The following is a 23,143-nucleotide window of genomic DNA, read 5'->3' on the forward strand; positions in this document are numbered from 1 at the left end:
TTATAGGAAAGGGACCAGTCTCTCTTCTCTCATATTGAAGATAAGTGTCCCTTTGGATCAAATTTGAGGTGACGCTAATTGATAAAAGTGACACTAATTGATGAAGGGGCATCTCAAAAAGCATAAAAGCAATTAATGTACAAAGACCACCTCAGAGAGCGTAGAAGTGTTCAAGGCATGTGAGTAAAAAAAATCTAACCCGTGTAAGAGGAAACCCACAATGACAGGAGGCATAAGATAAAATATGTCCAAGACATATAAGTTAGAACAACCTAACTCATGTAAGAGGAACCTTGAAGAGCACAGAAGTGCTCAAGATACAAAGTCGAAAAAACTCGACTATGTAAGAGGAAACCCACCACTGTGAGAGGCATAAAACAAAACATGCCCGAGACTTATGAGTTGGAAAAACTAAACCTATGTAAGAGAAAACTCACCATAGCTAGAGGTATAAGATAAAATATGCTCGAGATGCATGAGTCGGGAAAACCCGACCTATGTAAGAAGAAATTTGTTATAGTAAGAGATACAAAACAAAATATACTTGAGGTATGTTAGCCAAGAAAACTTGACCCACGTAAGTGAAAACCCATCAGGATAAGAGATATAAAATAAAATATGTTAAAGACACATGAGTCGAGAAAATCCTACTCATATAAGGGAAAACTTGCTCTGATGGGAGGCACAAGATAAAATATACCTAAGGTGCATGAGTCAAAAAAACCCGACTCATGTAAGAGGAAACCCATCACGATGGGAGATACAAAATAAAATGTGCTCGCGGTGAGTAAGTTGGAAAAACCCAACCCGTTTAAAAGAAAAGCCACAATGATAAGAGACATAAGATAAAATGTGCTTGAAACGTATAAGTCGGGAAAACATAACCCATGTAAGAAAAAATCCATCATGATAGGAGGCATAAGACAAAATATTCTTGAGGTATGTAAGTCGAAAAAATCTAACCTATATTAGTAGAAATTTATTACGATGAGAGATACAATAAAAAGAAAACCCAAAATAGAGGGGTCAAGCATCGACCCCTCCTTTACCTAAGGTGGGTAGGCTACTGCCTAATGTAGCCCAATGGAAAAAAAAAAAAAAAAAAAGCGAGCACCTTTGCCTGAGACATGGATGTTCAGTCCCTCCTTTGCCCGAGGTTTGGAGGTTAGGAAATCTCAATCCCCTCCTTCCATATGGTGTCTAAGGTAGAAGGAAAAGATAAAAGTCATCCTACCTATGTGGATAAGGGTTTAAGATATACGGTCATAAACTATCCCCCTCATAGCTAGCATCGATAAAATACCTATGGCTAGCATTGATAAAATGCCAAAGGAAGGTTGTTTGAGATAGTTAGAGATTATCTCATCGTAGAATATTTCATCCCTTTACGGCCAGATATAAAAGCTCATTTTCAACATAATGAAAGGGGATCATTTTTCGATCACTCGTATCCACACTCATCTACCTCGGGTTATTATCCTGGACATTGGAGGGATTAAGTCATGAGACTTTTTTCGACTTTGGTCTTATTGCATATGACACTTTAAATGCTCGATATTTTCATCTCGAAGGTACCTTAGATAACCCTGTACATATTGTTCGGACCGCATAAGGTTGACCAAGATATCAATGACTTTTTTTCATAATACTAAACAAACTGATGTATCAAATTTTTTTTATTATAATTGATGGTGTTAGGTAGTAAGATTTTGATATTTTATCATAAAATTCAAATCAGATTTTCATCATAATATATCCTATTATTTTTTAATTAAAAAATGAATACAAAGATTTAAGATATTTTTATTAAAAAATACTGAATATACCTATTGAAAGCAAAGTTTCAGAGAACAAAAACAATACACAAGCTCGGAAGTTCAAACCCCGAGAACGGAAGCCAAAAATAAAAAATAAAAAATAAAAAATAAAAGCTGAAAGAGAAACAGTAGTTACCCACATCGGAGCACAATCCCTTTCCCCCGAGTCCGAACTCAAAGGCCACCATAGAAACGGAGAAGACGGAGAAGCGTCACCTCCCGTGCTCCTTCCATGGCGGCATCTCTTTTCCTCTCTCTCCTCCCCGCACACAAGCTCCCTTCTAATTCTACCCCTGTCCTTACGAGGAGGACGGCAAACAAGAAGCAGAAGAGCAATTGTATCTGCCCAATATCCGCCTCCTCGTCCTCCTCCTTCCGCAACGGGAGCCCGTCAGAGACGGACTGTCCGGTGCCTCTGGATCAGCAGCCGGTGAACGAGTACCAGTCCCTCTCAACCTCCCTCCCCTTCTCCTGGGCCACCGCCGACCTCCGCCTCTACTCCTCCCGCCTCGCCCTCACCGGCGCCTCCTTCGCCCTCATCGTCGGCCTCCCCGTCTCCGCCTTCGGAACCGGCAGCCTCTCCGACCCCCGCTGCGCCCTCGGGGTCGTCTCCGCCGGTCTTCTCGCCGTCACGCTCGCCGTCCTCCGGATGTACCTCGGATGGGCTTACATCGGCAACCGCTTGCTCAGCGCCACTGTCGAGTGTAATACAGCTCACTCCTTTCGTATTTCCGATCCCTTGTTTTCTTAATTCGAACAATTTCCGATTGAAATTTCTGTTCGCCTCACAGATGAGGAGACGGGATGGTATGATGGTCAGGTAAGGATGTATCGCCGATCCTTCTTTTCTTGGTACCGAATTGTGCGCTTTTTTCTCCTTCTTGAGTCTGGATGTGTTTTAAGCTTTAAGCATTGATAAAGGAGCATATTTTGTTGTTATCAATCTTGCCTCTTGATTTTGGATGTTATATTTATGTTAAGCATTAAATCAAATAGATAAAAAAGGTTCTATTCAGTATTTTTTTCCTTAAGATTCTAATCACAATCTTTGATCTTTCTGTAATTTCTTGAATGGAAAGCAAACTGTAAATAAGCAAATTGCAAACTCAGTTAGATCTTATCCCTGTATCTTGTGATGGTGTTGGCTATGGCAGATGAGCTTGATAGAATAATGATGCTCTAAAGGATTGAATGGGTTCTCTCTAGTTCATGCGATCTCATAGTCCTGTTGCAAGTGCAGAAGTTCCTGCAACATGAGTAGAATAGTATGCGATCTATGTTACTAGTAATCGAATAAACTGATATAAAAAAATGAACTGGAGCATAATGAATTGGAGTCATAACATCCCTGACCCAATACTCAAGCTCTCTATCTGTAATACATCACGTCTAATATCCTAAACTACCTAAGATCTGCTGTGCAAAAAGAATGATGCAATGTGAATTTTTTTTATAACTCTTTTTTTTATTTGGTGTTAATTTAAGTCAGTGTTAAAGTTACACCGCACCTTCACTTTCTGATTCTGCATTGTCTGCTCGCATATGTAGGCGCAACTAGCTGCCACTCCTTATGACCTACGTCTTCTTTAAATTGAAAGCAAATTGCACTGTGACAAAAAGTTCTGCGACTTCTCCAACAACGGACATAATTATTAGATAGCCAGTGATGAATGGAAGGCCAAATTTTTAGAGAGCATGAAGGCTTCTATTTGATTCAGCAGGTGGCACTAGAAGGAAATTTTTAGGATTTGATGTCATTAGAAGAGGATATTAGTTCTTAGTTGCTTTTGCTTATTAATGGTTTTGAGAATTAAACCAGAGATAATCCAGAGTTGGAGTGTTCTGCTTTATCCAGTGTCACATTTTGAGTACTTGGACCTAACTTTGCAATGTTCTTTGCATCCCTACTGCCAGTAGGGCTGATAAACTTTCATAAGTGCAAAACTATATCCACTTGGAGTTTTTGAAATTTTCATGAGGGTCACCACTTCTTTCATGAAAAATGTATGTTTTGTTTGTAAAGGGCCATTGATAATATCAATTGAATGCCCAACTGCATGCTTGCTTTCTCTTTAGTTTCAGGTTTAAGTATTGTGATATGTTTGTTCGTTGTTGACAGATATGGGTGAAGACCCCTGAAGTTTTAGCTCGCGATCGTCTTCTAGGTTCATTTTCTGTAAGTTGACCAATTTATATCCGAACTACATCTTTTTTCGGGTTATCCTCTGTAACCTTCAGGTCTACACTGAATTCCTTCAGGATACACTAGTCAATCGTTGTCATGCAAGTTCGTTTAAAAGATTTATGCTGATTGGCTTGCAAATGCTTAGTTCTTCCAACTAGCCAAAATTGACTGATGCTGGACTGAATATAGTGGATTTGTTATGCAGCATACTATATGAATCGATGCACATGAAAACGTATGTTTAGTATGAGACGACAAGGTTGATACCTGAAATGAGTTCAATGGAACCGCAATTGACATTACTTATTCTGATGGGTTTTGCCTGAATTCTTTGTAGCTAGTGGATGATTTCCTTTTAGAACATTTAGCATTACATGTAGTAGTCCGGAAAATGATAGTACTTTTTACGGATTCATCAAATGCTCATCATAATGTATTTTTTACTTTGTCTTCAGGTGAAACCCGTGTTAAGCAGAGTGAAGCTTACTTTAATAGGTCTCGCGATCTCCTTAGTCGCATGTGCCTTCCTTTTCATCAATATCGAAAACCCAAGGGATACATCAAAGGATTCTGGGGAGCGAACTGTAGCTGGGGCATACAGTGATGAATCTGCAAGGTCATTTGAGCCGGACGCATTCTGCGGTGAGCCTGATCTGTCATAAACCTTTTGGAAGGCATTGAAACGTGCAGTTTGTCCACTAGAAATGCACATACAAATAAAGTCACACATGAAGTCTCCAAATACAAACTTAGAAATGCAATTGTGTTGTGTCTGGTATCATATATGTAAAAAATTGTACATACCTAAAGTTAAACTGATAATGTAATTAGTTGATCACTGAATCAGCGTAAGATGTGTTACTATTCTTTTTTCCTTTTACTATAGCAAGTGTATCACATGCCCACCAAGTTCTTGCCAGGAGGAAACAATTACTGATTTTTTTTTGTTTTTGGACTCTAAGCTCAAATTGATGCTCGCATTTTTCTGGACCAGCACTGAGTCGAGCACCTGAATTAAATATAATCTAAAGGAAACTATACGAAATTTTATTTCTTTTATTTAATTACTTAGGCTCCATTTCTGATTTTTATTTCTTCAGTTAAGTTCCCTTTTACACTGTTGAGAGAAAAATATGATTTCTTTTCTGATTAAAAATACGACATTTTTTTTTCTTTCAACAATTATCTTTTTATTAAAAAGGAATTCGGGTCATGATATTTATAAAAAATTAAGTATATATATATATATATATATATATATATATATATATATATATATATATATATATTTCACGTCGTGATCGGGTGGTCGACAGGAAAGAGAAATGAAAGGACGAGTTCACCCAAGTGTCTTGGATCACCCACTAACATTGGACGGTAGAGGGTCAATTACGTATTTTTCGGACAGCTGATCGGGTTTAGGGTTCTCTTTTCATTTTAACGGATTCGGACCCTAGCAGATTTCATTCGGATCCGACCCATCGTCACGAAGGTTCGCCGCTCTCACGCTTTTATTCCACGATCGTGCCGTCCTGCAAATCCGTCAGCATCTCCTCCTCCTCGTCTTGATGCTGGACTTCGTGGTTCATCGGAACCACCCGCTTGCCTTCTTCTCCGAGTTTTTCTTTCCCTACCCGCTTCTGGTATTTCTCTTCCTCTGTTTGTTTCTTAAGTGTCTGGTTCCGATTCAGATTAGAAATCGTTCCTGGGGTTTAGTATGTTTAAGGTCCTGAGGACGATAATATGACCTTAGAATATTTGTATGTAATGTTTGCCAATCAGTGATGGCGAGTAGATTGTGGAGGATGTATGCCGACCGGCAGTTCTACAAATGGGAAAAGACAGTCCTTTGGGATATGATCGAGCCATATAGGCGTCCCAAATCCTTCACCCCTCTTATCTCGATCTATGTCGCTGCCTTCTACACAGGGGTTATCGGATCCGCCATTACCGAGCAGCTTTATAAGGTACGCTTTTTTTCATTGGATCTGATTTTCAGCTCTGTCAAGTAGTCAATTTCTATAAATTTTTCCCCCTTCCCCTTCATATTGAGTTCTGTTTTTTTCATCTTTTCTATGACCATTGATTTTATACGGGTAAGGCATGTTGTAAGTGTGTTTTCTAGATTTGCTAATGATCACCGTATGATGGAGTCATTGTTATCTTCTGAATAATTTTGTGACTGTCACTTTTTTTCGTGCAAGTTATTGGCAACGATACTCAAGTATAGAATTTTATTCTTGCATTGGTTTTTCTTTTAGATATACGGTTTATTGTGAATGCAAAATTATAAAAGAACAAATACTTGTTGACTGAGAATTGATTGGTTCTACTATTCATTTTCCAAATTAATAGGTAATGGCTTTTTTTTCCCAATATGAGTCTTCTCTAATGTTTCATCTTGTCTCTTGTGAAATAATGTAGAATTGTGAATCTATAATTATTTAGTTTGTTAGATGCATGTTTAGACAAGTCAGCAATGCTAATTGTGAAACTTCTTTTCTATATTTAATTTAGAACAAAGGAAGAGTTCATGGATCTGATTAATAAAATAATGAATATTGAGATAACAAATTTAAAGAAAAAGTTCAGTAAAGAACCTCGAGATGGGTAAATGTTGTTTTAAAGCAACATCTCCTCATTACATGCGAGAATTAGTCGACATTTGTACCCAAGATTTAACATTTATCATCCCTCCTATGAGCATAATGGCAGAGATATTTGACTTGATCTCTTTTAGCAAACTAAATAAAATTGAACAACACAATTGAAAATAAAAATAAAAGAGGTGGAATTTTTGTATTTATAACTCTATCTTTATAGCTTCTAACAATGCCTTAAAAAGTATCTTAAAAGGTATTATTCCAAGGAACACATCTTTTCAATTAGGTAGTTATTATAATCACCAAGAACTAATTTTTATAAGATTTTGAATCTCCAGAAAAACTCCAATGATCCCCAAAAAACTTATGTTTTTGGATGATTAAAACTTAATCAATAAAAGAGAACATAGTGTTGCTTGATGCTTATACTACGCGATTGGTCAAGTACTTCTTATCAAGGATGGATGTACCGCTCAAAACAATATGAAATGGGCGGTACGTATCGGTTCGGGCGTGGGCCAATACGCAGACTATTCCCGTTTCAGGTGGCTAATCCAGTTCAGTAAAAATAATAAGAAATCAAAAATAGCGGTGGGGCCTGACCAACTTGGTATTAAGAAAGGAAAAAAAACCTAAATGGAAATTAGGGCTTGCTAACGGGAGCCCTCTTCTCATGTTCAATGTTGCTGTTGTTTGCGAGCCCTCTTCTTGCGTTCAATGCTGCCATCATCGTTACTTCGCAATCGTTGTTACTTAGTCGTTGTCGTTGCCGTTGCCATTACTTCACGGTGTCGTCGTTGCTTCGCGATGCTGCTGTCATTGTTATTGTTTCACAATGTTGTTGCTTTTGTGACGTCATCGTCGCTGCATTCCCTCTTCTTCCCAAGTCCACTCTCACCTCTTCTTCCTTCTTCATCTTCCTCATTCCTCCTCTATTCCTGCTATCTTTTCCTCTTCTCTTTCTTTTTCTTCCTCTCTGAAACATTGATTTGTACTGGTGTAATGACACATGGTACACTGGTATGTACCAGTCCGACAGTTCACCAAAATGGGTTAGGTACCCGAAACAACGATCCTTGTTTTTTGTAAAGTTTAAGTTTCACTTAGTGTAGGTATCTTTCATTTGAAGAAACAGAGTGAGCTAGGTGTTAAAATACATCATTTTTAATTTATAATGTCTACTATTATACACATAGTACAAATGACTTCGTCACAAGGTTGCATATTAATGACTATGCACGAGAATTTTGATTATTCATGAGAGATTCCAAAGATTGTACCCAGTTCTTTGTCCATGACGGTTTACATGTTCACTCGTATAGGAGAACTCGTAACAGGTTACGGATGTGTGTAAAGTCACATCTCATGAAAAATATAACTTTAGGTCTCTTTTAGAGTTATCCTCCTCCAATACCTCTAAATAAGAGCAATAAGCAATCACTATATTGATAGGTTTTGAGTTAAACTTTATTCATACACTTATATAATTTTTATTTTTTTATTTTTTAATATGCTCCGTGACCAACACACATATTAAACCTCCTTCGGGCTTCAAGGAATCACCTATAGAGGTTGGGTTCCCATTGTAATCGTTATAAGCTAATCGATCCCCTCGATGATATCATAACAATAATCCTTTTATTTATAACCTTATTAAGTCAACTAGCATGATTATGACTAGTCATAAGAGTAAATTGATAAATACAATTATTTTAAATAAGATGCTAATATTTATAATTTCATAATCATGCATATAATAAATTCATATAAAAGATTTTAATATTACATATGGAATTTAGAAGCTGCCCAGTTGCCCTACATTTCTAGGGAAATTAAACATCAATTAAGATTTTGCTAATAGTTTTGCATATGCAATTTAACATAATGATAAACTTTGCTAGCAATTTTAAAAATTTCTCCAAAGATTAGGGAGATTCAAGCAACACTTTAAAGTGATATCAATCAGTGACACTTTTCCAAGACAAATTGAAAACTTTAGGACTTGTGAAAACCTCTTTTAATGAGATGTTTTCAGACTACCTACCATTATCAATTTGTCTTAAAAAAAAAAGTTGTTATTGATTTCATTTCTTTCATGGTGTTGCTTAAATTTTACTAATCCTTATAGAAATAAGCATGTTACTTGAACAACGAGGTGATATTATTTTACATTTTATGATAATTTCTTAACCTTTGAAATGTTAGGATTTAATATATATAAATAATGATTATATTTATGTTATTAAAATCCTATTGGGAGACTTATGGAAATATCATGCACATATTGCAACCTCTTCTATTCAAGAGAATCTGTATATGACCACATATTAGGGCAATCCTTCAAACCCCCATGAATAATCAAGATTATAACACACGATCATTAGTGCATATCCCATGACGAAGTCATTTATAGTATATGTGAATTAGTATATATTTTGATAAAAGGGAACGGAATTATAGTTCACTTTGTTCCTTCACATAGAAGATATTCACATTAAGTAAAGCTTAAACTTTATGAAAGTGTTTCAGTAACTCTATAAGCATTGAGCAACATCTTGTTACTTTTTTCGTTTATGAAATTGCTCCTAACAATGCCCCTCCGATGCGTAAGTGAGAAAGAGGTTTAAAGGATTCAAGTTAAACTTTTGTGAGAAAAAGGTGTGTTTGTGAACACACTTGATTAGTCCTTTTATAGTGGATTTTGGATATCGTTACTTCCATAGTAGATGCCAATTACGAAGAAGGTGGTGTGCCACTTTCGGACTTAATTGCAATCGTGGTGCACCAAGCTTAGGGCGTGATAACATCCGACCCACTTAGCCTTATGTTGAGGTGTCAACCATGTAGCATTGTAGTGTCGGCCATGTGGCGTTGAGGAGTCAGCCATGTGGTACCGAGGTGTTAACTGAGGTGTTGCCCATGTTTTTATTCCTCTATCAGTTGCTACCCATGTCGTGGCTCATTAGCATAATGAAGTCGAGTCAAGAAGTGGCCCAAATTGGTCTGCCAACACTGAAGCATATCATGAATTTGTGTGCGTTCGGTTGCCTTGATTGCGTTTGTCTCTGCATTACGCTATAGGCTGGTAGGCTGCATATGTTGCCGAAATATATCGTGGGCTGATATGATCGTGTGTATCGTTGACATGCGCTTTAGGTTGATTTGGTTGTGAGCATCGTCAAAATGTGCTTTGGGCCGATTCAGTCATGCATGTCGTCAAAATGCGATTTGGCCACATGCACCATCAAAATGTGCTTTGTGCCAATTCGGCCATGTGCGTCGTCAAAATGTGCTTTGGGCCAATTCAGTCATGTGCATTGTCAAAATGCACTTTTGGTCTATTTGGCCATGTGCATCGTCGAAATGTGCTTTTGATCAATTTGGCCATGCGCATTGTCTAAATGTGTTTTAAGTCGAGTCGATTGTGTGCATCGTCGAAATGCGCTTTAGGCCGATTCAGCCGTGTGTGTCGTCGAAATGTGCTTTGGGCTGATTTGGTTGCGCACGTCATCGTAATGTGCTTTAGGCTGATTCGTTTGCATGCATTGTTGAAATGTGCTTTGGGCTAACTCGGCCATGCATGTCGTCGGGATGCACTTTGGGCTAGTTCGGCCACACACGTCGGGTTCGGTTCTTTGCAGGTGTGATCCTCGTGTGAGGGTTCTCGTATGGCGCCTGCACGTGCAAGGCATCATCACCGCCCTTTTCGCCCATGGCATGAGATCTCGATCGTTGCATAAAATCCGACAAGATTGGATTCTTGGTGTTTCGCAATGGTGGCCTGTCATCAAGCTGACATGGTGTCACCAAGAGTCTCCATGTGTCAGTTGCTTGGATTATCGAGGATTCTAACAGATAACAATGATGACTGGAAAAATTCCTGATTATTCTGGTGATGCCATGTCACACATCTCAAATTATCCGAGAGTCGAATGATCACTTAGGGTAAATGAAAGGTCATGCTCGGCCCCTATAAATAGTGGGTCAAGCTCATTCATTACCTTACACCTTCAGATGATTTGGAGCATTTGAACCTTAGCCTTCAACACCTAGTGAACACCTTAGTGCCACGTGGCTGGCGCTTCAGCACTACATGACAAGCATCACAGCTTCATGTGGTGGACATCGCAACGCCACATGGTAGACACCTCAACGCAAGTTTGAGTGAGCCGGATGCTATCATGTCCTCGGTTCGGTGTACCACAATCACAGTTAAGTTCGGAAGAGGTTCACCACCGCCATAACCGACATCTAGTGCAGAAGCAACGATATCTGGAGTCCATATAAAAGGGCTCCTCAAGTGTGTTCATAGACAATAGGTAAGTTTGATATTGAAAAGCCTAATCATTTTAAAAATGATGTGTACTTTTGGAAAGGTGTACTAAGATTTTGTGTGTCACCTAATAGTGATGCTTGTGCATTTCATGGGGCTGTTATGTTGATGTTGATGGCTTTCGAATGGTTAATTGGGGAAGGCTAATTCTAAGCACCTAGGGCATTTTAAAATATCCAGCATGCGTCTAATTAGGGCCTTATTAGGAAACAGCCAAAGGTTCTCATGGAATGTTTCTGTATCCATACTCAGTACATTATTGACGATGGAGTTGCTATATTTTTGGATAGGGCCTTATTAGGAAACAGCCAAAGGTTCTCATGGAATGTTTCTGTATCTATACTCAGTACATTATCGGCGATGGAGTTGCTATATTTTGGATTATCTGACTAAATCTGGGAAGAAAAATATAGCAGTATACCAATACAATAATTGTTGTCTACTTGACTCGCTCTAAATTCATACTTTGTCTTGGCAGAAGACTCATGATTTCCTAACAAGGCAGAAAAACAGAGGGTTATTAATCTAGGTTTGTATTTGCTAAGTACTAGTGGGTTGTATCACTTTCTTTTACTGGCTGGCATGCACACAACAGAGTGTCCACTGCAATCGGAGCAATGTTTTTCCCAACAATGATTCAAGGAGTTAACCTGAGGAGGCCACTTTGAACTTTTCTGGATACGATGCATTTGGGTACGTCTCTCACTTGAAGAGGCAAAGATATCATTCTTGCTTTTACTTCAGAGAATGTGTGTGAGCTGGTTCTTAGATCCTTCAAACGAACTTCACTGAAAATTTCTTTCTTCCACTATTGTAGCTGCTTGTGATTATGCTTTCGGCATCACTGCTTTTGGTAACTGCCTCTCTTTTTCTTGTCGCTATGTAGTTTGTCATTCTTGAATATTTCTTTATCACCGCTCAGTTGGTTCATGTCTCTTGAATCTTTCTGTGATCAGTGTAATTGGTTATTCTCTCATGAAACTTACCTCTATTGCCGATGGATACAATTGATGCTTCTTGCTGTACAAAGCACCTTCCGGACTGCTTTTAGCTTGTTTAGTGCAATGGGTTGCCAAATCATGCTGAGCTTCCTCCGTTGTTTTATGGCTAAACTTGCCTTGTTCATATATGTACTATGATCTGGTGAACAAAGTTTAAGATGCTTAATTTCCTTGACGTGAACTTATTTGATGAGTTCGTGTAGGAAAAATACTGGGAAGAACATCCAGGTGAAGCGGTGCCTATCATGAGGCCAAAATTCTATTGGGGCCCTTGGAAGGTGTATCAAGGAGGGGAACTTCCTCCAAATATGTGAACTTAATAGTTTCATGGATCGTCTTGATATTTGGAGTAGATGGACGCTGCAAGCTGATTGTGGTTGCAGATTGGCGTGATAATGGTCTTCACTGGTACAAAAGTTCAACTAGATTTGTCTTGTATTGTTCATTTCACATTTATGTTTATGTATGTACACATTAATAGGACCAACTTTAGGACTTCAACATGAACCTGAAGACCCCGAGAATCCAAGTACTTCTATATTTGTCTTGTGTGATAGTTTTAGATACGATCATTATTTTTGATTTGATATGAAATTGAATCTATGATGAAGAACCTGTTGGGTGTATCACATCAATCGAGTATTTAGAGGAAAAAGAAATTTGATGTTCCTACTCTTTGATGTGTTAAACCCAAGCCGACCTTTTAAAGTCTTGCCCTTTACCACTGTACCAATCATCCAAAGGACAGTCAATAATATAATAGACTTTTTCTTATAACCGAAGTCAGACAATTTTGATCGACGACACAGGTTGTTGGGTCAAGTTGCCCAACCAGCTCGGTTTATATTGATTTTGACTGACCAATCCAACACGATCAAGTCAATTTGGGTTGACTAACTCAAATCGAGCTAACTTGGACCCAAGACCAAATAGCCCAGCTCTGGCAAGTCGAGGCCAATGCTCCACATTTCTATGGGAAAAAAAATTAAAAGATTTGAGTAGTCAATTATCTTTCTCTTCCAAATACGATAGATAGTACTTGAAAAGCTACCTTTGTAATTTGACATTATCAATTTATAAGATAGTTCTCCATCTAGTTCTGTTGTCCAAAATCTACTGACAAAGGATGGGATACCTTTGAGTTAATTATAAAATTGTAGATTAGATCCTTGATGATTGGATTTTCATATTCATGAATCTCAAAACCAACACTAATTTTTCACTTAAACAATCTTTAGTTTCTTACTTTTGTTGGACCATTTCACTATGATAGGGGGAATATGGCACATGAATGTTGGTATGTGATGTCATCCCTTATCTAACAACCCTTATCAACCTGACACATTAGTCAAATATCTCATCAAATTAATACGATACATAATAACATAACAATTTAGCCACTTATTATGTTTGAATAATGCTTGACAATTCTAAGTAATTGCCTCCCACGAATTAACTTTCACCTACTCCAATCAATCATATGATATTACTATAAAACGTCTTAGGTACATCACTTTATGGATATTACAGCATGTTATGGCTAATTGGGTACTTGAGATGGCCTTGAGTTGATATAGGCATGATGCTTGGTCGATGTGTCGCTAATGTAGTATCTAACAAGATGTGATATGGTATTGAACCATCCATGTGCTAGACTTCACTATTAATTGTCCTCCTTGGCCCATTCACCCCCCTTAGCCCATGTGCTAGACATAAGTTTGACTATGCTGAAAAAATATTAGACTAAGGGGAAACTAATGGACTATAATATTCATAAGCCATTCAAGATATTAGACCTCACGAATGAAATTAACATTTAATATTTTGGAACTTTCTTTACGGTAGCATATTGTTGGTCCAAGTAAATCTTCTTAGCTTTTGCTTAACCTAATAATGGTCGGAGTCAATTCTAAGATGGCACCAAGTCACAAAGTTAGGCATATCACTTAGAGACCAAACAAAAATCTTTGATTTGAATCGTAAGAAGTTCATAAACTTTTTTATTTTTTTGTTCAAGGTGATAGGGTATATTTTGGGTCTAAGACACGTCACAATCGACACCAGCCATGGCATCTAAGTCAGTAAGGGGAGTACCCCTACACGCTAAGTCAGAATCCGTACCGAGGCACTGGTTGGCAGGTCCCGTCTCGAAAGCTTAGGGTGGCGCCATTTGACACCGTCTCGAGTGTCCGGGACAACGGTCGCACAGTACCGTCTCATCCCCCGAGGATCAACTACCACGTCGAACCCGCGTGCGATCGACCCTCGTACAATAATATAAAAGCCCCTGGTCGGCATCAGGCCAAAGGGGGGAGGCAAAAAAACGATTCAATACAACTACTGACTTGCTCGTCGGAGGGTCCAAAGTCGGGAATCACCCGACGAAGACCGTTTTTGCGAGCAAGCGGCCACCCCCGAGCCACGAGCGTCTCGACCTGGGAATCGCCATCTAGTAAATGAAGGCGAGCTGCCAACCAGCCCGAGAATGGGGAGACGCTGCTCAACACAAACGACGCTCGAACCGAAAAACGTTGATCAACATCCCGTCGCGAAGGCCCGGCCTACCTCAGCGTCCAACTCAGTCGACAAAGAACTCCCAACATCGATCCATGGATTGAGCCGTGCTGACTCACCAGCAATAGTACATTTGTTCACCAACATAAGGGATATTTAATCGACGGATTTTCCACTTCTAGATATATGGACCATTAAAAGGGGGCTTTTCGAGGATCATTAAAATTATTTTTCTTGAAAAGTAATAACAAGCATCATAAAGCATTGTCTTGACTCCCTATGGAGTTATTGATTTCTATTATTTTTGTTCTTCAAAATAACTTTTTGATTTCAACACAGAATGTGTTATTGATTTCTATTATTTTTGTTCTTCAAAATAACTTTTTGATTTCAACACAGAATGAGACTGGATATCTATCTACATTGCGCTGGCTAACGCAATGTACAAGTTTTAACATCTTATTTATAATTTCTAATATGAACCTATGACTTTGATTTTCCTTATTACCACAGTATCACTTAATGATAAAAACATTTAAAATTTAAATTAAATAAAATTAGTTTATTTTTGCTGCTCTCGATTATATGACTGAAAAGTACATGACATGAAAGTGCTGTGAAATCAAAACCCATTGGATGAAACCAAGTTTGTTCACACAACAAAAAAACAAAACTCATTCAACACAAAAGGCATAATCACTTCCTTTTTGCATAAGGTTAGTGTTAACACGAATCACAACGCAACAGAAACTCGTGGCTTCTTGACACTCGATGCAACGGCAGTGAGTTGATAACGGCAAATGGATGGGCCAAATACAAACGTTCAGACTGGACACATAAGACTACTACTACATGGACTATTTGTTTCGGGACCCAATCTAAATATTCCTGCCCTAAGTAAATAAGGAAATATAAAAAATTATTGGTCAGCTTGTGCAGCCACCTCAATGAATGGGCATATACCTTACAACAGTTTTAATGATCCAAAGCTCAAATGATGTTAGACTCACATGGCCTTGAGCTACAACAAAAACTCTTCAAAGACGCAAAATCCCAACCAAATTTGATGTGGATTGAAGGAGCAGCCTCATTCAAGGAACACTCATGTTGTTGACTAACCATGTAAAATCAGAAGTCACTCTTTATTTCTTCCGATTAATAATCCATGTCATCCATCTGCGCCATGCGGTTTACTTTTGGGCCACTTTTCGCATCAGGAAGCTCGACGACTGCTGCTTCAGTGGTTGTCAACAAGACAGAAACACTGCCATCAAAGTTGCAATCATGTCAAAAACCGTGGAGAGCAACAGAAAAGTGATCACATCAACATATGGAGCGTCACCTGGCAGCATCTACCAAAGCAGTTCTAACAACTTTCAAGGGATCGATTATTCCAGCCTCTACCATGTCAACGTACTCTCCTGTGGCAGTATCCAAGATGTCAGTGTTTACTAGCATTTCTAATAATTAAAAACATGAACAAAAATGGCGTATGAAGATAAGGATCAGATGTTTGGTTGTTCGATGAAGGCAGAAACAGTGTAACCATCTAACAAACTAGCTAATTTAACCATGGTTTATTATTCATTAGTAAAGACAACAAACAACTACAACATAGTACTTCAACTGAAATTGTTGCTGAACCAACATTCATGACCCATGGGTGCAATTTCACCTCACTACAAGTACAACCAGCTTGTACTTTGCTGACTTCCAGAATATTAATGCCAGAAGCTAGAACTTTCCGGCATTTCAATTTCCAGATATCTTGCATGGTTGTACTATTTGCCATAGAATCTGCCTGCATGTGAACTATGAAAAGCAGTCTGTGATAGACTCTTAGCACATATTTAAACCTTGTGATAGCACAATACACACCTTTCCAGACGCTCTGCCAGCAACCTCTAAGCCCTCATACGTGAGCATGAAAATGCTAAGCATAATTTAAACAAAGTTTCGGAATCTTACAGAGCTCTCGCTTGATATTTAATGATACATCACATCATCCTAAAAACATTTCTTGACATGAAACCCACTCTAAAAACAACTTTGAAGGAACAGCAATAAAGATCAAAGCAAAATCAAATATGAAATACAGCGATACAACTTATAGGTAATACCAATGCTATGCCTGCATATGTACAAGAGGTAAATCAAATAAAGCAAATAACACAGTTTATTGTCTATCTTATCCTGGAACCTTATTTGCAACAAGGTTATGTATATTTAGCTGCAGTGGTGCACCCAAACAATCTACCACAACTTTGGAAGTGTCATGAAGAGTAACAAATATGGATGGATGATCTAACCTTCCAGTACAGTTTTCTTTGTTATCTCATTGCATACTATAGCAGAAACTAAAATGGAAATGCTAGACCAATGAAGCTTATTGAAAAATTGCCATATCATGTCCAATGCTTCTGAAGAATATGCCTATACTAAGTGTAAGATGAATAAAATACATTGCTATAAAAGAAAACAAACCTTTAGCAGCATCGTAGCCCAAATTAAGATTCTCTTGTTCAAGCAGTTTGCCAACAACTACTGCACCATCGACACCAGCATTCCCGGCAATAGTTAAAGTAGGTGCCTACAAAACCCAAGCCCAGTTAGCAGATAAGTTACTGGTAATGCAGTAAGGCATGAGAAATCAAACAGGTAAGGACCTTTAGGGCATTCTTAATGATCTGAACTCCTATATTCTCATCACTATTGGAGGTTTGAATCTTATCAAGCTCCTTTGTAGCATACAAGAGGGAAACTCCACCACCTATAAAATTACGCAGATAAGATTAGAATAAACAAAGATGAGTTATATATATATATATAAATATATATATATATATTTGTGTGTGTGTGTGTAATATTATATATATATATGTGTGTGTGTGTGTGTGTGTGTGTGTGTATAATATATATATGTATATATGTATATATATATGTATATATGTATATATATATACATATATATATTACACACACACACACACACACATATATATATATTAAAATGGAGTGATTATTAAAAACGTACCTGGCAAAATTCCCTCTTCGACAGCTGCTCTTGCAGCATTTAGAGCATCTGTAACCCTGTCTTTCTTCTCACCAACTTCAGCTTCACTTGCTCCACCAATCTATGGACAGATGGGGAATATGCAGTTACTAGGAAAAGAGTCAATTCCAGTATGGGTTTCAGCAAGTTTACCTTGAGGACAGCAACACCTCCAGAAAGCTTTGATAACCGTTCTTGTGCTTTTTCCTTGTCAAACATCGCCGTGCTTTTCTCCATAGTTGTTCTAAGCTATTAAGATAAGAGAAAAGTCTTTAGGTTCACAAACTTAGTCGGGACCAAACCTATGCTAGTATCATTCAAGCATATATTGGCAACAAAACACTCTTGCAAAAGAGACCACGCAAAATTTCTCATGACCCTTACAGTTTTGGCTAAAAGGATTAGAAGTCCAACTATAGCAAGAAAAGTAACCTTGAACTTAATTGAAGAAGTCCTATCTTGATGGAGGTATTATAGAGCTCAGCATAGTCAACTTATGTCAGCTACGTAATATCTTATAGGGGAAAATAGTTGCCAATCGTATTATGAATCCAATAAAATAATCATATAAATGTTTCCAACATAAAGCTAACATTAGTTTCTATTTTCAGTAAGCTAAAAAATACCTTTTATTCACTAATCATAACAAAAAAGAATAACATAGTACCTTTTTCCCAGTAGTTCATGATGAGCATATATTTGTTAAGAAAACAATAATTGCAACACTCATAAGTTAATCATAAGTACCTGTTCACACCTTTCTTGAATTAGCTTCTTGTCACCACCACCATGTAGAATAATAGTATCATCAAGAGAGACAGTTACCTAAACAACAAAATATCAGTATCACCTTAGAATTCACATCATTGCACATAAAATACTACAAACCTTTTTAGCGGTACCAAGCATTTCCACTTTGACTGTCTTAAGGTTCATGCCATGATCTTCAGTGATAACCTGCATGATTTAAATGCTCAAATAAGATGATGAACTCAACATTAATGGTATCCATCAAAGAAAGATTGCTGAGGAATAAAGTTACTGATCACTATCCAGGGCATATAAATTCCAAGTCAAGAGAAGCATATAACCTCGCCTCCTGTAAGTATGGCAAGATCCTCCAAATTTGCTCTTCTATTTTCACCAAAACCAGGAGCCTTGATGGCACAAACCTATAATTACAACCAATTAAGCAGAAAGTTAATAAACCATATTAGCAAGAATAAATAAAATGGGGGATTAAGTGAATTATTGTATGCGTGCATCTGTATTCCATATGGAATGTACCTTGATACCAGCACGATGCTTATTCAGTAACAACATGGCTAGAGCATTGCTTTCTAGATCCTCAGCCACAATTAGAAGTGCTCTATGATTCTAGATAAACACATCAAAGTAAGCATTTGAGTCACCTTGGACAAGATTTCTACTAGTTAGATTATATATGGTAGTCATTTAACAAGAAAAATGTAAAGGAGAAAACTTTGTAGCTGTATTACCTTTAAAGCAAGCTCCAATATTCGTACAAGAGAATTCATGTCTGAAATCTTCTTATCATGAATAAGAATCAATGGATTTTCTAGTTCCTGGAAAACAATGTATTCAAGTGAAAATGAATCGAGAAAAGGAATACAGTCAACAATTGGCAAGAAGTTTACCGTCAAAACATTCAACTTCAGAAACTTAATAAAATAAGAAAAAAAAAACATGTTCTAATTTCTGGGTAAAAACAATAGCAACTATACATATCAAACAAAATGTAATTGAAGACCTACACTATATGACTCTTATATCACATACATTGATCCTGCCAATTTGAGAAATCTAATGTTGTCCAAACTCATTGTCACTGAGGGGATGTTGCCAGAATATTATATCAATGAAGTTCATTCCTTTGAATTTCTTAACAACATTCTGTGACCGAGCTTGTATAATGACAACCAGAATATCCTAGCAGATGATATCTAAATCTAACACAATGTTGACGCGAGCTACATATCTTGATAGAATCACATTTCTGGGAATATTCAGCTACAACTGTAACATGTATCACCAATGACTAAGTCAAATATAGAGAATCCAAGATCTTCATAGTTAAAATCACTGCTATACAAAATTCCAACAAGACATTGTGTAACATCCCAATTAGTCTCATAACGGAAATGGGTAATTCTAAGATTAACTTATAAGGATCTAATGAGTACAATATTATCAATTTCAACTTAAGTATTTTGGTTAGTGGTTTAAGCTAAGCAAAGCTGATAGGCCAATTAGCCTATTAGGCTCGGGTCATGACATTTGGTATCAGAGCTGACATAATATTTGAGCATGGTGATAGGGCTCCAGTAGAAAAACCTACCCGTTAATGAAATTAGATGACTCGTCACGACATCGAACCACCATTAGACTATGTCTCACATGCATCATGCTAGGGTTTGATCTGGGCTATGTTGAGCCTTGACGAGAATGTCAAGCTCTTGAATGGGGGAAATTGTAACACCTCGATTAGTCCCATATCGAAAGTGGACAAGACTAAAATTGACTTATAAATGTTTGATGAGTGAACTACTATCAACTTTAGCTTAGTTATTTTGACCAGTAGTTTAAGTCAAACGAACTTGATAGGTCAGTTAGCCTACCAAGCCCAGGTCGTGACACATTGAACATTAAACCTACATGTTACAACTGAAATGGTGAAAGAAAATTGATGTCTCTTATTTTGATTACATGGTCATAAAAGAAAAAAATGAATTAGTAAATACAATTATCCACATTTGAATTTCTAGAAAGAACTGTAAGAACTCGTTCTAAGAAGCTGTCAGCTTATCAATCTAACCAAAGGAAGCTAAGAACACTCACACATTTTTGGGTCTTCACATCTGTAATGAAGTAAGGTGATATATAACCCCTGCCTAGTTTCATTCCCTCCACCACTTCCATCTCATTCTCCAATGTATTTCCATCCTGCAGCAAGTAAACTAGCCAAAAGTTTTAGGTAGCTGGATCAGTTTGAAGCATAATTATGTTTTAGATTTCAAAGATACTCACAGAAACAGTGATAACTCCATCTTTCCCAACTCTTTCCATTGCTCTGGCAATCAACTCTCCAATCTCTCGTTCATTGTTTGCAGAAATGGTAGCCACCTATTTTACAAGCATTCAATGACATACTAAAGAAAGTAACCAGTGCAGATAGAAAGCAAAAACAAAAACATAGTAAAACATTAAGCAGCACCAAAAAACAGGATGCAATTTAGTACAGGAAAATATATAATAATAAGTTATCAAGATAAAATAAAACATATTGAACTTCATGGACATGGTAGTCAATGTTGAGCAGCTTCCAGTCTGCAGTCCAATACAGGACATTATGACAAGAGGCACCATTTACCATAATGTGACATAAAACATATTGAACTTCATGAACATTAATGCTCAGTAGTCAGACATTAAGCAGAATCAAATTCCAGCATGCGGCATAATACAAGAAAAAATATGATACAAAGTACCAGCTATCAGAACTTACAGCAAATATACATGTCTATACAACAACAAGAACTCTTTCCTGAGAAAGATCTTCACCTGAGTGATTTCTTCTGGAGTACTAATCATCCAGGCCCTATGCTTTAAATGGGAAATAATAGTATCCACAGCCATATTAATACCATGACGTAGGTCCATAACGTTAACTCCAGATGCCAGCGATTTGCAACCTTCGGCAAGTATTGCTTGAGTTAGAACAGTTGCACAAGTTGTACCTGTTGTCCAACAAAATGGAAAATTAATGAAGTAGATTTTTGTAATGTGCCCATATCAATTATTCATTATATCAATTTTAAATACATAGCCCATCGATCCAGAGAAATATTGTACTAGATGGATGTCATAGTGACAATGCCTTGTTAACTCCATCAAGAGCTCTTTATTCAAATAAACTCTGAATTGGACATCCATGGTCCTATATATTTAGAAAAAGAAATGTCAAACAAAACCATGAAAGCTTGTCCCACTTGCCTGGTACAACTTTACTAGCTGCTTTACAAACTACGAATGCTTGCCACATTTGCCTAGCATCAGCTTTACCAGCTATTTGATGTTTGCAATAATACATTTAAATCTATATTATGACTGAAGTTACCTAAAATGATAAATGCTCTTCAAATAAAACAGGCCTCTCCCATCAATTCATTATAAGCATTTCTTTCACTAATTTCACATATAGATTTAAGCACTGTGATTCAAGCCCTAGTCACCTACATCGCTAAGTTACACTAAGGAATAATCTAAATTGTGCTGATAAAATGAACACTAAGGGAAAAAACATATAACTAAATTTACCATCTCCTGCAGCAGTGTTAGTGGCTTTAGCGACTTGCTTCACAAGATCTGCACCAACATTCTTAGATCTCTCCTTAAACTCAATGCTTTTTGCAACCGTCACACCATCTTTTGTAACTTTAACGCCTCCATGACTTTTCTCAATGATGACAGTCCGACCCTAAAAAAGAAAATCAAATCTCGGCATCAAATAATGCAGCATAATTATATCAACTTGACAGACTGAAGAATGGTCATTCGGTGAAATTATATATAACCAGAACACTAGAAAGCTCTTGCAAATCAATGATAACATTACCACACCAATTCAATTTATAACCCATGCATCAGAAAAACAGCAAAGAAGGGTAAATGTGTGATGAATTAAGATTCACTGCACGCTTTTGAGAACTGCCAAAGAGCTCATTGAAGGAAAAGAACAAAGGAAAGCATTCTACTTGACATTAACGAAATTTCCATCTATAATAAAGTCGCATAACTCTCGTGAAAGGTTCTTTGGGAACTTTTCAATTGTTAGGTCATGTTAAAAGTTTCATGCACAGAGCAACATGAATCAATGACAAAAAGGGATTTCGACCCACCTTGGGGCCCATGGTAACCTTGACGGCTTCAGCAAGCTCGTTAACTCCCTGAAGCATTGCCGCCCGAGCCCCAACCCCAAAATTGATGTCCTTTGCGACGTAGCTCCGAGCATAAAGAAGTACACCGCTCCCAATCCTCCCGGCATCCCTCTTCGTCCGACATTGACAAAGTATCAAAAGAAGAAAATATTTATCCAAACAGGAAAAAGATGCGGTAGTAACCTACCTGCTTCTGGAAGGACGATCGCCTGATCCACACAAGGGAGAACACGGGTAGAAAAGATCAGAAATGAGAACACCCGAATAAATGGAAAGGGGCAACTCAGATAAAGAGGAAGGAAGAGACAAAACCTGAGCGCAAAGGAAGCAACGGCGGCTACCGCTGCCCGATACATGGTGAATCCAAGCGAGCGCGATAGAAGCTGAAACATTGCTTCAGGGTTTTCAGGGTTTAGTAGGCTATTACTCTGAGAAGAAAGAGACGGTTGCAAGGGTCCGTCGCCTGCAATTTGGGCTAAAAAAGGGCCCATAGAACAGTTGGGTGGGCTTTGAGGCCCAATTTGTTCATCACACTGAATCTTTTATTGCATATTAATTTGACTGTTAAATTGGTTAGAGCTGACGTTTACTTTTTCTTCGAAAGGCGGCAACTCAGCATAAATCTAAATTTGCAGCCAGCGCTGAAGTACAGTCCAGTCACTGTCCACTTTAAATGTGGA

At 37.7% G+C, this 23,143-nt stretch overlaps 2 protein-coding genes across 2 annotated transcripts; one reads left to right on the top strand and one right to left on the bottom strand.

Moving 5' to 3' along the window:
- The first annotated feature begins 1,946 nt into the window (after positions 1-1,946).
- On the top strand, positions 1,947-12,479 carry LOC135643363 (uncharacterized). Its single transcript, XM_065160204.1, has 7 exons — positions 1,947-2,521; positions 2,609-2,637; positions 3,937-3,993; positions 4,458-4,644; positions 5,463-5,645; positions 5,785-5,969; positions 12,143-12,479. Exons 1-7 carry the CDS (start codon positions 2,050-2,052, stop codon positions 12,251-12,253), a joined length of 1,224 nt encoding a protein of 407 aa, XP_065016276.1. The 5' UTR covers positions 1,947-2,049; the 3' UTR covers positions 12,254-12,479.
- Positions 12,480-15,130: 2,651 nt separating this feature from the next.
- On the bottom strand, positions 15,131-22,875 carry LOC103992700 (chaperonin CPN60-like 2, mitochondrial). Its single transcript, XM_009412509.3, has 18 exons — positions 22,776-22,875; positions 22,651-22,672; positions 22,425-22,574; positions 21,844-22,003; positions 21,088-21,263; positions 20,554-20,649; positions 20,365-20,469; positions 19,005-19,091; positions 18,793-18,882; positions 18,597-18,677; positions 18,394-18,462; positions 18,253-18,330; positions 17,659-17,754; positions 17,488-17,587; positions 17,120-17,223; positions 16,938-17,043; positions 15,796-15,874; positions 15,131-15,717 (listed from the first exon to the last, which is right to left on the bottom strand). Exons 1-18 carry the CDS (start codon positions 22,853-22,855, stop codon positions 15,609-15,611), a joined length of 1,788 nt encoding a protein of 595 aa, XP_009410784.2. The 5' UTR covers positions 22,856-22,875; the 3' UTR covers positions 15,131-15,608.
- Between the last annotated feature and the right edge of the window lie 268 nt (positions 22,876-23,143).

The sequence above is a fragment of the Musa acuminata genome, chromosome BXJ3-7 (assembly GCF_036884655.1).
Source record: "Musa acuminata AAA Group cultivar baxijiao chromosome BXJ3-7, Cavendish_Baxijiao_AAA, whole genome shotgun sequence".
In the NCBI taxonomy this organism is placed as follows: domain Eukaryota; kingdom Viridiplantae; phylum Streptophyta; class Magnoliopsida; order Zingiberales; family Musaceae; genus Musa; species Musa acuminata.